Source organism: Rhinatrema bivittatum, chromosome 1, assembly GCF_901001135.1.
Source record: "Rhinatrema bivittatum chromosome 1, aRhiBiv1.1, whole genome shotgun sequence".
NCBI classification, from domain to species: domain Eukaryota; kingdom Metazoa; phylum Chordata; class Amphibia; order Gymnophiona; family Rhinatrematidae; genus Rhinatrema; species Rhinatrema bivittatum.
The window spans coordinates 115,389,923-115,405,759 of record NC_042615.1 but is presented as its reverse complement, the minus strand read 5'-3'; the positions used below and the strand labels follow the sequence as shown (position 1 = coordinate 115,405,759).

Sequence of the window (15,837 nt, the reverse complement as noted above, 5' to 3'; positions counted from 1 at the left end):
TCTAAAAAAGCATATCTGTGTCTGTGTGTGAGAGCATTTTCTATGATTGAGCATGTGTATATATGAGAGAAAGAGATTGTGAGGATCAACCCCTCACCTCTCCCCTGCTAATCCACGACAATCTCAGGGCATCTGGAAATCAAAAGATCCCAGGAATGAACAGCCAAAGATTGTTTTCTTTTTTAAGATTTAAGTATTGGATGGGTGTTTGAAAAATGTTATTGGTCTTTGGAAAATGTATATAAGTTTTAAATTATTAGATGTTATTCTACTTGTCAGCTGTTTGAAATATTAATTTTGTTAGTATGGTTTTACTTCTATTGATGATTTATATTTCCTGATTTTATTGTTTGATGTTTTCTGAGGAATTGTAATAATTCTGTTTTTCCATTGTTCCACTCCAGAATAGTCTGTCTGGTCTGTTGCGGTTAACAGTTCAGTTTTTGTCCGTACGTTTTTATTAATACTTTTTTGCAAGGTTTTTCAGCACTGCATGTAAATATAATATACATGGTATAAGTGATATTTTTACCTCATAAGACTGTAGTTAAATGTTCTTGTTCATGTAAAATCTATTATTATAAGTGCATAATTTTTAATTGTGTGTGGCGAGGGTGTGATGAGGGGGGCAGGCTGTAGGTTTCGCCTAGGGCGCCTAATATCCTTGCACCAGCCCCGGGCAGACCCACTCAGACATTCTGAGATGTAGCCCCCTCTTTTCCCGCCAAATCCAGTAGTCCCCCTCTGACATGACCATGTAAAAGCTTTACATTTCATACCAAAATAGCGGCATTGTGTGCTGGCACCCCACACCCTGCCAAACTGCATTGCCCTGTCTTACCTTTCACTAATGTATAATTCAGTAATGTTTTCACCAATAAGACAGATTAAACAGATCTGTGACTTTCTGCTTCATCTTTTTTTCCCACCATTGTGGACTAGAACTATATTTACTCCTCATAGGTCTTTTGGAGCCACTGCAATTTCAAGTGATAAGTTGATTAGCAGGTCAGGGAAGAGTCTGCTTCTCTGAGCTTCATTATTGTGGGATGGATCCCATTGAGTCCCATTTACCTTGTCTGCCTTCAAGTTGCCAGTACCTTGAATACTCACCTCAGCACATGTTAATGTATTCAGGCCACAGTCCATTCTATCCTTGCCTTGGTCCATCACCCTTCTCTTATAAATACCAAGCAAACGTCATTTGTGAAGTTCATATTCAGCTGTTGTGCAGCTGTGCTAGTTAACCAGATAAACTTAACTGGTAAACCAATACTGTCTATTCAGCAGCTCAGCTGTGCCACTGAATATACCTGGTCATCTTAAAGTTAGCCGGTTAAGTTTATCCAGCTAACTTAAGGACTGATATGATCTGTGGACCCTTGAGCCAGCCTTGCAGATGAAGAAGGAACGTTCAAGAGGATTCTGCAGAGATGGAATGACCGGGAGGCGGAACGAAGTCAGGAGACCAGTCTGGCGCTTCACCACTGGAAGCCCGAGGTCCCCTCGGTAGGAGCCCGTGAGGACCCGAGCCACTTGGACTTAGGTGTGGTCTCCCGGAAGCGACAGCAAGCAGGAAGAATGGACGATCCGAAGGTCAGGGCTGGCAGCAGTCAGGGCTGGCAGCAGTCAGGAATTCCAAAGAACGTACCAGAGTCAGGAACCAGGAATCAGGCCAAAGGAACAAGGCAAGGCTGGAACAGGAACACAAGCTGGAGCACAACTAGACAACTCACAGGAGTTAACCTTGTTGTAAGGCAATGTTTCAGTGCAGGAGCTGGGTTTAAATACCCTGCCGACATCTGACGTCATCTCGGGGGCTGGCTGCGGTTTCCCGCTACTGTTCTCTGAAATGCTTCCTGTTCCACGTGCAGGACCCCAGAGGCAGGCAGAGCTCCAGAGTTTCAATGCGTGGATGAGACGATGGTGTAGGGAAGAGGGATTCAGCTTTGTAAGGAACTGGGGAAACTTTTGGGGAAAGGGGAGACTTTTCCGAAAGGATGGGCTCCACCTTAACCAGAGTGGAACCAAGCTGCTGGCACTAACTTTCAAAAAGGAGATAGAGCAGCTTTTAAACTAGAACAAGGGGGAAAGCCGACAGTCACTCAGCAGTGCATGGTTCGGAGAAATGTATCCTTGAAGGATACTAATGAAACAGGAGAGTTAGGGCATCCCAACAGAGAGGTTCCATTAAAAGCAAATATAGTCCATATGCCTATATGTAAAAAATCACCAAACTAATGATTTCCGAATTATCCCAAACAACTGAAAAGCAGGTTGTTAAAACAAACAAAAAACACACTTTGAAATGTCTATATGCCAATGCCAGAAGTCTAAGAAGTAAGATGGGAGAGTTAGAGTGTATAGCAGCAAATGATGAGATTGACATAATTGGCATCACAGAAACTTGGTGGAAGGAGGATAACCAATGGGACAGTGCTATATCAGGGTACAAATTATATCGCAATGATAGGGAGGATCAACTTGGCGGGGGTGTGGCACTTTATGTCCGGGAGGGTATAGAGTCCAACAGGCTAAAGATCATACAAGAGACTAAATGCTCAGTAGAATCTATATGGGTAGAAATCCCATGTGTGTTAGGTAAGAGTATAGTGCTAGGAGTATACTACCGTCCACCTGGACAAAATGGTCAGACAGATGATGAAATGCTAAGAGAAATCAGGGAAGCAAACCAATTTGGCAGTGCAATAATAATGGGAGATTTCAATTACCCCAATATTGACTGGGTAAATGTAACATCAGGACTTGCTAGAGATATAAAGTTCCTGGATGTAATAAATGATTGTTTCATGGAGCAATTGGTTCAGAAACCAACAAGAGAGGGAGCTATTTTAGATTTAATTCTTAGTGGAACACAGGATTTGGTGAGAGAGGTAACGGTGGTGGGGCCACTTGGCAACAGTGATCATAACATGATCAAATTTAAACTAATAACTGGTAGGGGGACAATAAGTAAATCTGCAGCTCTAACACTAAACTTTCAAAAGGGAAACTTTGATAAAATGAGGAAAATAGTCAGAAAAAAACTGAAAGGTGCAGCTGCAAAGGTTAAAAGTGTTCAACAGGCTTGGACATTGTTTAAAAACACAATCCTAGAGGCGCAGTCCATATGTATTCCACGCATTAAGAAAGGTGGAAGGAAGGCAAAACGATTACCGTCATGGTTAAAAGGTGAGGTGAAAGAGGCTATTTTAGCCAAAAAATCATCCTTCAAAAATTGGAAGAAAGATCCATCTGAAGAAAATAGGATAAAACATAAGCATTGTCAAGTTAAGTGTAAAACATTGATAAAACAAGCGAAGAGAGAATTTGAAATGAAGTTGGCCATAGAGGCAAAAACTCATAATAAAAACTTTTTAAAATATATCCAAAGCAAGAAACCTGTGAGGGAGTCGGTTGGACCATTAGATGACCGAGGGGTTAAAGGGGCTCTTAGGGAAGATAAGGCCATTGCAGAAAGACTAAATGAATTCTTTGCTTCCGTGTTTACTAGTGAGGATGTTGGGGAGATACCAGTTCCGGAGTTGGCTTTCAGGGGTGATGAGTCAGACGAACTGAACGAAATCACTGTCAACCTGGAAGATGTAGTAGGCCAGATTGACAAACTAAAGAGTAGCAAGTCACCTGGACCGGATGGTATGCATCCCAGAGTACTAAAGGAACTCAAAAATGAAATTTCTGACCTATTAGTTAAAATTTGTAACCTATCATTAAAATCATCCATTGTACCTGAAGACTGGAGGGTGGCCAATGTAACCCCAATATTTAAAAAAGGCTCCAGGGGTGATCCGGGTAACTATAGACCAGTGAGCCTAACTTCAGTGCCGGGAAAAATAGTGGAAACTATCCTCAAGATCAAAATTGTAGAGCATATAGAAAGACATGATTTAATGGGACACAGTCAACATGGATTTACCCAAGGGAAGTCTTGCCTAACAAACCTGCTTCATTTTTTTGAAGGGGTTAATAAACATGTGGATAAAGGTGAACCGGTAGATGTAGTGTATTTGGATTTTCAGAAGGCGTTTGACAAAGTCCCTCATGAGAGGCTTCTACGAAAACTAAAAAGTCATGGGATAGGAGGCGATGTCCTTTCGTGGATTACAAACTGGTTAAAAGACAGGAAACAGAGAGTAGGACTAAGTGGTCAATTTTCTCAGTGGAAAAGGGTAAACAGTGGAGTGCCTCAGGGATCTGTACTTGGACCGGTGCTTTTCAATATATATATCAATGATCTGGAAAGGAATACGATGAGTGACGTTATCAAATTTGCGGATGATACAAAATTATTCAGAGTAGTTAAATCACAAGCAGACTGTGATACATTACAGGAGGACCTTGCAAGACTGGAAGATTGGGCATCCAAATGGCAGATGAAATTTAATGTGGACAAGTGCAAGGTGTTGCATATAGGGAAAAATAACCCTAGCTGTAGTTACACGATGTTAGGTTCCATATTAGGAGCTACCACCCAAGAAAGAGATCTAGGCGTCATAGTAGATAATACATTGAAATCGTCAGCTCAGTGTGCTGCAGCAGTCAAAAAAGCAAATAAAATGTTAGGAATTATTAGGAAGGGAATGGTTAATAAAACGGAAAATGTCATAATGCCTCTATATCGCTCCATGGTGAGACCACACCTTGAATACTGTGTACAATTCTGGTCGCCGTATCTCAAAAAAGATATAGTTGCAATGGAGAAGGTACAGAGAAGGGCAACCAAAATGATAAAGGGGATGGAACAGCTCCCCTATGAGGAAAGGCTGAAGAGGTTAGGGCTGTTCAGCTTGGAGAAGAGACGGCTGAGGGGGGATATCATAGAGGTCTTTAAGATCATGAGAGGTCTTGAACGAGTAGATGAGACTCGGTTATTTACACTTTCGAATAATAGAAGGACTAGGGGGCATTCCATGAAGTTAGCAAGTAGCACATTTAAGACTAATCGGAGAAAATTCTTTTTCACTCAACGCACAATAAATCTCTGGAATTTGTTGCCAGAGGATGTGGTTAGTGCAGTTAGTGTAGCTGGGTTCAAAAAAGGTTTGGATAAGTTCTTGGAAGAGAAGTCCATTAACTGCTATTAATCAAGTTTACTTAGGGAATAGTCACTGCTATTAATTGCATCAGTAGCATGGGATCTTCTAGGTGTTTGGGTAATTGCCAGGTTCTTGTGGCCTGGTTTGGCCTCTGTTGGAAACAGGATGCTGGGCTTGATGGACCCTTGGTCTGACCCAGCATGGCAATTTCTTATGTTCTTATGTTCTTATGTTCCCCCATGCGTGCATGCCTAAGGGGGTGGAGGAACTCGGCGGCATCTCCCTCATGGAGATGCCGCCGTGGAGGAGGCCCAAACAGGCCCGAAATGCATCGGGGATTGCAGCAGCTAGTCGGGCAGTCTTGGAGGAGAAGGGCCCGGTTGCGGGACCCACGACCGGGGTTGCAACAGTACCCCCCCATACACCCCCTCCTTGGAGGTCTGGGTTTACCAGGATGGTGCAGATGAAACTGATGTAGGAGAGATTTGTCCAGGATGTTGCTGGCGGGTTCCCACGTATTATCTTCAGGACCACATCCTTCCCAGGAAAGTAAGTGGAAGCGCACATCCAGTACCTCCCAGACTTGGTAAGTAGTTTTGACTGCTGCAGGTGTCTCGAGCGATTCAGGTGGTGTGCGATGAAACTTGGAAAGAATCACAGGCGCTTCAATAGAGAGACGTGGAATATGTTATGAATTCTTAACGTATTTGGCAGACGTAATCGATAAGACACTGCACCCACACGTTCAGCCACTCTGAAGGGTCCGAAGAATCTGGGTGTCAGGCGCCTAGAAGGTAGACGAAGGTGGATATTCTTGGTGCTTAGCCAAACCTTGTCTCCTGTCAGAAACACCGGCGCCGGGCAGCAGTGTTGATCGACAAATTTCTTTGCTGTAGCGGCCATGCGCTGCAGTTTTCCTTGAATTGAGCTCCAGAGAGCGTGAAGCTGTTGGGCTGACATCTGGGCTGCTGGAGATGGTACCACTAATGGGAGCGGCAAAGGCAGCTTGGGTTGTCTCCCATATACTAGCTGAAAGGGAGACTTCCCTGTGGCCGAGTGTATGTGATTATTATATGAGAATTCGGCCCAAGGTAGCAGGGTCACCCAATTATCCTGTTTTTCTATGGCAAAAGTTCAAAGGAACGTCTTTAGGGAATGATTCGTACGTTCCGTTTGTCCATTACTCTGGGGATGAAATGCAGTGGTAAGATTTAACTGGATTCCAAACTTTTTGCACAAAGCTCTCCAGTATCTAGCTGTAAACTGTGGACCTCTGTCGGAAACGAGCTGCAGGGGCAACCCAAGGGCCGGGAAGATGTGTTGCGTGAAGAGTTGGGCCAATTCTGGCACGGATGGAAGTTTAGATAGCGGGACCATCTTGTGGGCCATCTTGGAGAATCTGTCCACAGTGACCCAAATAACAGTCTTTCCCTCAGATACTGGAAGATCAACCGCAAAGTCTGTGGATAAGTGTGTCCAGGGAATTGGCAAAGGTTGTAGAAGTCCCCAAGGTCGGCCTAGCAAGGGCTTCTGCTTAGCACAGGTCAGGCAGGAACTGACATACATACAAACATTCTGTCTCATACGAGGACACCAATAGTAGCGTGAAAGGAGTTCCCCAGGATGTCCAGCAGTGAGCGAATTGTGTACCCAAGAAAGAGCTTGTCTCCTTTGGCGTCGTGGAACCACAGTCTTGCCTACTGGAGCTATGTCCGTGCTTGCTACTCTAACCCTTCCCGGGTCTAAAATGTACTGCGGTGGGTTACCCAATTCTTCAAGTTCGGTGGTACAGGATAATGCGTCGGCCCGTATAATCTTGGCTGCTGGTCTATAGCGTAAGGAGAAATCAAAACGGCTGAAGAAGAGGGACCAGCAGGACTGCCTGGGGTTTAGTCGCTGGGCTCGACATAAGAATTCCAAATCCTTGTGGTCTGTGTATACTACAATGGGGTGTAGGGCTCCCTCCAACCACTGCCTCCACTCCTCAAACGCAAGCTTGATGGCTAGGAGTTCCTTGTCCCCAATACCGTAGTTTCGTTCTGCAGCAGAGAATTTTTAGGAAAAATACGAACATGGGAGTAGTTTCCCCTTACTGGAGATTTGACTGAGAACTGCGCCCACTGCAATATCGGACGCATCCACCTCCACAATAAAAGGGTGCTGGGGATCGGGGTGGTGTAGACAAGTATCTAGCAAGAAGGCCTCTTTCAAGTCCTCGAATGCTTGGCAAGCAGCCACGGGCCACTCCCTGGCGTCAGCCCACTTCTTAGTAAGAGCAGTGAGTGGAGTGACTTTGAGGGAATAGTGGGGTATAAACTGCCTATAGAAATTCGCAAACCCCAGGAAGTGTTGAAGGGCCTTAATTCCCACAGGCCGAGGCCGGTCCTTGATGGCAAACACTTTGTCTGGATCCATATGGAACCCTGTAGACGAAACAATGTAACCCAAAAAGGGGAGTGACTCCTGTTCAAACAGGCATTTTTCTAACTTTGCAAATAAATGGTTGTCTCTTAGGATTTGTAGGACTTGTCTTATGTGCTGCCAATGAGTACCCAAATCCTTGGAATAAATTAAGACATCGCTAGGTATACTATGACTGACGAGTGCAGCTTCTCCCGAAGTATCTCGTTCATCAGGTTTTGGAAGACTGCTAGAGCACTACACAACCCGAAGGGCATTACAAGGTACTTGTAGTGTCCATCCAGGGTATTGAAGGCAGTCTTCCACTCGTCCCCGGGACGGATCCGAACAATGTTGTAGGCTCCCCGAAGATCGAGCTTGGTAAATACTGGAGCCCCCTGCAATCTGTCGAGGAGTTCAAGAATAAGGGGTAATGGGTAACGATTGCGTCGTGTGATAGCATTCAGCCCCCTGTAATAGATGCAGGGCCTAAGAGATCCGTCCTTCTTCCCGACAAAGAAGAAGCCTACTCCAGCTGGTGCCTTGGAAGGATGGATGAATCCGCGAGCTAGATTCTCTGTGATGTATTTGGACATGGCTTGTGTCTCTGGGAGGGACAATGGGTAAACTCTCCCTCAGGGTGGAGTTGTGCCAGGCAGAAAATCAATCGCACAGTCGAACGGACGATGCTGTGGTAGAAGCTCTGCTTTCTCCTTAGAAAATACATCTGTGAAATCTGCATATTGTGAAGGTACTGCTAGAGAAGTGTTCATCAATGCAACTCTAGGCCGGGACAATGGTGACAGGCATGTCAAAAAACAATACGGACTCCAAGCTGCCACTTGTAGTGTGTCCTAATGGATAACCGGGGAGTGCTTTTGTAGCCAAGGTAACCCCAGTACGATGGGATGCACTGCTTTCTCCAAAACCAGGAAAGAACATAAGAAATTGCCATGCTGGGTCAGACCAAGGGTCCATCAAGCCCAGCATCCTGTTTCCAACAGAGGCCTTTTCTGTGTGAAGAACTCCGGTCTGAGAGTTACTGGTGAGGTAGAGGCTGAGATGCACCCAGGAAGCAGAGTACCCTGAATGGAAGTGATCCGTAGAGGTGGGTTACAGGGAAGAACCGGAAGCTGGAGTTGTTGTACCAAGTCCGACAGAATAAAGTTCCCTCCTGCCCCGGAGATGATAAAGGCGAGGGTAAAGAAGGACCCTCCAGGATACTCAAGGGTCACAGGGACCGTACATTGAGGAGCAGAATGAATACAGCCTAGGGACAGCTCCTCTGTGGCGCCTAGGCTTTGGCGTTTTCTGAACGCTCCTTACACTGGGCCAGGAAGTGACCCTTGCCGCCACAGTACAGGCAAAGGCCCAGGGCTCAATGTCGCCTTCTCTCTTCCGCGGTCAGGGAGGTTCATCCCAGCTGCATGGGTTCCTCTGCATGAGGGTCTGGATGAGAGGTCTGCTGCGATTGAGGTGATATCAGGGGTCTGGAGAAGGCTGGAGCTAGTGAGACTTGTCTCCGAGGTGGGCGAACATCTTGTGCCCTTTGTTGAAGCCGGTGGTCAATTCTACCTGCCAGATCGATCAGGTTGTTCAGGTCATCTGGAAGGTCTCTGGCTGCAAGTTCATCCTTGATACGTGTGGGCAGCCCTTCCAGGAAAATGCCACGTAAACTGTCCTCTCGCCAACCCAACTCCGTGGCTAGTGTACGTTACTTGATGGCGTAATCTGCCAGTGACCGAGACCCTTGACACAGCTGTAGCAGTTACGAGGTGGCCATGAATGACATGCGGGCTCGTCGAACACCTGTTTGAAGTTGAGTACGAATTGCTGGATGTTATTCAACTTGGGATCACTGCGCTCCCATAAAGGTGAGGCCCAGGTTAGAGCCCTCCCATCCAGTAGAGACAGGATGTAAGCGACATTCACCGAATCAGCAGGAAATTGGTTTGGCAGGAGAGAGAACCTTATGTAACACTGATTCAAGAACCCCCGGCAGTGCTTGGCCTCCGCAGCATAATGGGGAAGAGCCGTCAACTGTGTGGAAGCGGCAGGCCCAGGAGCCGGGGCTGGGAAGTGCACTGGAGGCGTCTCAGGTGGACTGGCATCCAGGCGATTAGCCAATCGCTCGACAGGGGCAGCCAGGACGTCCAGGCAGTGCTGCTGCTGCTGCAGTCTTTATGCCATTCCGGGAATGGCCTGTAGCCAGAAATATCCGCCGGGTCCATGGCCTTGCAAACTGTTATGATCAGTGGACCCTTGGGCCAGCCTTGCGGATGAAGAAGGAACGTTGAAGAGGATTCCGCAGAGATGGAATGGCTGGGAGGCGAAACGAAGCCAGGAGACCAGTCTGAGTCTTCACCACTGGAAACCCGAGGTCCCCCCCCCCCCCCCCCGGGAGGAGCCCATGAGGACCTGAGCCACTTGGACTTAAGTGCGGTCTCCCGGAAGTGACAGCAAGCCGGAAGAGTGGACTATCCGAAGGTCAGGGCTGGCAGCAGTCAGGAATTCCAAAAAACGTAGCGGAGTCAGGAAACAGGAACACAGGCTGGAACAGGAACGCAACTAGACAACTCACTGGCGTCAACCTCGTTGCAAGGCAATGTTTCAGGGCAGGAGCTGGGTTTAAATACCCTGCCGGTGTCTGATGTCCTCTCGGGGGCTGGCTGCGGTTTCCCACCACTGTCTCTTTAAATTCTTCCCCCTTGCGCGCGTACTTAAGGGGGGCAGAGTTAAGTGAGAAGCTTGGCGGCATCTCCCTCATGGAGACACTGCCGTGGAGGAGGCCCGAAATGCGTCGGGGATTGCAGCAGCTAGTTGGGCGGTCTTGGAGGAGGTAAGGGCCTGGTCGCAGGACCCGCAACTGGGATCGCAACAGAGTTAACTGGATAAATCATCTGGCTATAGAGTTGCCAAATGGCTCTAGATTTTCAGGACAGGTTGATTGTCCTGTTTTTATCCCATTGCATGCTGGGACTTATTCTGATTTACCTATTGCATTCCCTAACAAAATCAAGTATAAGTACCCGCATGTAGGGGAGTAAAACCAGGACTGGATCAACCTGTCCTGAAAATCTGATGCCAGTTGGCAATCCTGTTTGGCTAACTGAATATCGGAGTTAGCTGGTTAACTCAGCTCCTCCCAGTTACACCCCTGGAACGCCCCCAGCTTATCTGACTAAATTCTAAGAACATAAGAATATAAGACTTGCTATACTGGGTCAGACAAAAGGTTCATCAAACCCAGTATCTGTTTTTAACAGTGGCCAAGCCAGGTCACAAGTACCTGGCAGGATCCCAAGGGGTAGATAGATTCCAAGCTGCTTATCCCAAGTATAATTCTCCCTTAATAATGGTAATGGACTTTTACTCCAGGAACTTGTCCAAACCTTTAAATGCAGCTAAACTAATAGCTTTTACCACATCCTCTGGCAACAAATTCCAGAGCTTAATTATGCATGGAATAAAAAAAATCTCTTTATTAGTTTTAAATGCATTACCTAGTAACTTCATTATGTGTCCCCTGGTCTTTTTTTGAAAAAAGTAAACTGATTAACGTTTACTCACTCTGCTCCATTATTTTATAGGCCTCAATCATATCTCCCCAGATAACTTATTATCCAACTAGAATTTTTGCCAGAGAAGTACCCAAATTTTCATTTAGCTGGCTAACTTCTCTTGAATATGGACCACTGTATGTCTATTCTGCCTTTCCAGTTCAGGTATGATAAGCCCATCCACACCAACCCTCTCACAAAAGAGCTTACAATCTAGGTGGGTACGGAGACAACAGGAGATAGCGATGGTCACAAGGGGGAGAAGTAGGATTTGAACCTTGGCTTTCCTGGTTCACAGCCCACTGCACTAACCACAAGACTGCCACCTCTGATCCTTCTCATCACTAAACATGTCCTGACCTTTAATTCTTACTCTTTTGGCTAATTTTTTTTATCCTCTGCCTGTAGTGATTGGGCAGTATATTCCTCGACTAGAGCCTTGACCTAACTGTCCACCCTGCCTCCCTTTGTTTCACTGGTAATTTTACTTCTGTATATCATATTTTACACTCTTTCACCATTAAATCATAGTGGTTGTGTTATTCTCTTCCTGTTCTATATTTTATTCCTATTATAAATCACTTTGAACATTTGATTCCTGTTTGCTAACATGTCTAACTGGTGGGATATTTTGCTACCTGTTTTGGAGGGGGAGTAGGGAGAAAGGGTTATTTAGGGTATAAGCTGGTAGGAAGCTCCATTTTTTTCTAACAGGCTTTGTTGATTATTCTTTGACTTTAATTTGTGAATCAATATTGAATGTGTGTTGTCCTCTTTACAGTGGGTTATTACTGAGCTGGGCTGCTATACTTATTCTATGGTGACAGTTCCACTGTATGATACATTGGGAACAGAAGCAATTGTCTACGTCATAAACAAAGGTATTTTGTTTTTTGCATAATCGACTTTATTTCAAGGACTGCATATTTACATTTTGTATGAAGATGTTTATCAAAGAGAAATGGTACTTTAGATAAAGTAATGAAGAATACAATTATATTGGCTAGAAAACTTAAAGAGTTCACATCGTTTAATGTTAGCTATGAGTTTCAGTCTCCCTCTCCTTCACATATACGTAGCACTGCTTCTCCAGAAGCAGAATACCTTGGGATCCACGGCTCATAACCAGTAAAATCAAGAGCTGGCCAAGCAGTAGATGCAACAATCCACTATGTTCTTGTGGCACTTGCTGTGCCAGATAGTTCTAGTTCCACTCTAGTTGTTAGTCAGAGGTCTTGCACAGTATCTATTGCTGCCATTGTGCCATTCCTTGTTCTCCACAGCTTCATACCCCTTTAATGTTACTTCTTTAGGAGAAGACTGTCTTCACAAACAAGGGATTCCATTTCCAGAATGGTCAATTCCACTCCAAGGCTGCTTCAGGGATTAATAGCATGCACGTCAATAGACATCATAGAGATACATTACTGGATGTTTTCTTTGGGGGGGGGGGGGGGGGGGTTGGAAGTAAGTGGTATAAACAGACACATCCAATAAAGACTATTAAAAATACAGCTAGTCCCAGGTAGATTTAATTCTGCAGCAAGCTCTACCTGTGAGCATTGAAACATTCCTTTCTAAACAAACAGTACAAGCAGCTTTTTCCAAAGGTGAGTAAATCAGAATCATTAAACAAAAAGTCCTCCAGATGGGCTGATGCATTGGCTACAAATGAAGTTTTGGTCAGCTGAATGTTGTAGAGCGAGTCTTGATTTGCGCATTTGGATAAATTACAAATTTTCTGGCTGTGACCCTTTGACAATTATATCCAAAGCATCATCTTTAATAAATACTAAATACATTCTTTTTTTTTTTTTTTTTGTAATCAACATCTTTTATTGTGGAAATGTTTAATAAGATTTTGAATTCTGACAAATCAACAATTAATTTCCATTTTTTGAGCTCTCTCCCAAGCCCACCACTACAGACTCCCACTCACCCACCCAACTTTTCAGGAGAAAACCTGTTACAACAAAGATCAATAAATCTTGAAATATATACCTTCATTCTTACCTCGATAACACAAATCGAAATCAACCAAATTCAACCAGTAATTTTTCCTTTTACCATTAAATTCTAAACCCCCTCCCCCATTTTCCCCCTTAGCATTTTCCCATGTTCTTATTGTTCATACACATCCCATGTCTTATGAAACATTGATAGAGTATCTCTGCGAATGGCTGAAAGCTTTTCCATGCAATAGATGTCAAGCGCTTAATCAGTCCAATGTCTCCTGGTGTATCCTTCTTCCTGCAGAAACATTCTTGTTCACATCTAGCTGCTAACAGAAAATATGCAATCAATTTGGCAATTAGACCGCTAACCAGAAGTTAGCTATAGTTGCCACCAGTCGAGGGCTGTCATACCTATACCTCTCCTCATCCTCTCTAACAGTTCTCCAGAACATTCCCATACATTTTATTTAGGTCTAGCCAGTGTAAGATACCACCGTAAATACATTTTGTAGGTATTCTCTGCTAAACTGTCAGATAATGAGGACTTGGCTACATACTCACAAATATTATCCCAGACTTTCTTTTCAAATTCCTCTTGTAGCTCTTTCTCCCAGTTGTGTTCATGACCTAGTTTCCCTTCCCTTATTGCTAATAAACCGAAATATGCTTTAGTTATAAATTCTTTACAGGGCTCCCCTTTACCATTACTTAAAAAATTGTCGAAGACCGCCTGATAATTGGTGGGCCTGCTGAATGTTCCAAGTAATGCCTCACTTGGAGATACCCAAAGTAATGTGATCCTGGGAGCTGGTATGTTTCTGAATCTGTTTGAAACTTCCTACTCTGTCAGCTGTACATATTTTACCCCACTTTTTAAGTCCCTTGTTGCTTCACCTTCTGAACATCTCTGATTCCTTCCCTGGAGGGAAAGCCATGAAAGCAGTTGTTCTTTCACCCTGTGCCAAATTTGTAATGTAGTATAAAGATTCTCCAGCTTCTTTTATTTGTTACTCCAGCCTTTATCCCAGGGAATATGATGAGACGTTGATGTACCTACATAGTTCTGCTCTATACACACCCATGGCTTTTGCTTCCGAAGGGTCCCCTAATCCAGGACAGTCCTTAACTGGGCTGCTCAATAATAGTTTTCCATGTTTGGTACTCCTAGCTCCTCCCTATTCCAGAGACTATATGATGTTGTTCTAGCCACCCTAGGAGGTCTCTGTCTCTAAATGAACACTAATAGTTTTGTTTCTGTACCATTTTAAGTATCCCCTTAGGTATTTCTATTAGGAGTGTTTGAGAAGAGTAGAGCAATCTGGGCAAAATATTCATTTTGGTGATGGCTATCCTGCCCAGCCAGGAGCTTGTGGTTCCCACCCTTGCCTGTAAATCTCTTGTAATAGTCCTAATGAGTGAGTTGTAATTTAAATTGCCCAGCTTATTCCTATCGGAAGCAATTTTAACTCCTAAATATTTTATAGCTCCTTTAGGCCATTGGAACAGTAAACTCTGTCGGAGATTGGAAACCTGGATATCCATAATAATATTAATATTCAGAACCTCCGATTTTGCCATATTGATTTTAAAGTCTGCCACCACTCCATACCCTTCCATCTCTTTTATTAGGCAGCGAGATACCTGGCTTATGCACTGTGAATATCATGTCACCTGCAAATAGCAAGATTTTAAATTCATCCACGCCCACTGTTTTCCCCACTACGTCCGCGCTCTTATTTTTTGTGCAAAAGGTTCCATAACCAAGGCAAACAGCACTGGTGTGACGGTGGGCAGCCCTGCCTAGTCCCTCTTCCCAGAGTAAACGTCTCCGAACAACTACCATTAGTCTGTATCCTTGCTCAGGTAAGTGGTAGAGCCTCAAGATCCAAGTATAAAAGTTCCCCTGAATTCCCATTCTATCCAATTACAGAATAAATAAAATGCCAGTGTACTGGGTCAGAGGCCTTCTCTACGTCGACCACTAAGTATAGTGCTGGTATCTTTTCTCTCTTGGCTACCCAAACTAAATTTACGCCCACCTGATGTTGCCTGTTACCCGTCTACGAGGTCTCCCATAACTGAGGCTAGCCTACTAGCCGGTACTTTCGCTAATATTTTAATATCCATATTTCAAAGAGATATAGGATGATACAAGCTGCAAAGATTTTTATCCTTTTCCTCTTTCAGCAATACAGTTATCCCTGCCACATTCATAGTAGACTGTAACCTTTCACCTTGTTCCAGCAAGTTGAAGGCTCCCTTTAACATAGGTGTCGAGATTTACAAATTGCATGTAAAATTTTGCTGTACACCTGTCCATACCTGGGGCCTTATCTACCTTCAATTTTTTAATAACCAGCCTTATCTGTTTCTCAGTTTCTTCTTTATTTAGCCGTTCCCCCTGCAAAGAGGAAATCCTTGGAAAGGAAACTGCTTCCATATATGCTTTAATACCCTCATCTGATATAGAGCCCTCCCCCATATACAATTCTTTATAGAAGGCAATAAAGCTTCGTTCAGTCAGTTCAGGGTCATATACTAAACTTCCTTTATATTCTGAGTAATTACCTGAGTAATTTGAGTTTGAGGCTTTCGTTGTTTAAGCTTATAAGCCAGTAATCTCGATGCCTTATTTCTGAATTCATACTGATTTTGTCTCACTAATTGCATTTGGTGGGCAATCTCATCTATTTCCAATGCCTTGAGTTCACTTCTAGCATCCTGCAATCTACACATCACCTGGCTAGAACCTGTCCTTTTATGATTGTCCTCCACCTCCTTAACCCCACTAACTTCTCCCGTTCCCTCTTCTTTCTTGCACCTCCACATTATAAGTTTCCCCCTAATTACCACTTTTAAACCTTC

General features: G+C 44.3%; 1 protein-coding gene across 9 annotated transcripts in view; it reads left to right on the top strand.

Annotated features, from left to right (window-relative positions):
* The window catches only part of ACSL1 (acyl-CoA synthetase long chain family member 1), a 292,962-nt gene that overhangs the window by 139,508 nt on the left and 137,617 nt on the right, over window positions 1-15,837 (top strand). For all 9 annotated transcript variants that reach the window (XM_029585776.1, XM_029585969.1, XM_029585859.1 and 6 more), the window contains exon 6: window positions 11,799-11,898. In XM_029585776.1, the coding sequence (XP_029441636.1) occupies window positions 11,799-11,898 (100 nt within the window). The remainder of the gene's footprint in view (window positions 1-11,798; window positions 11,899-15,837) is intronic.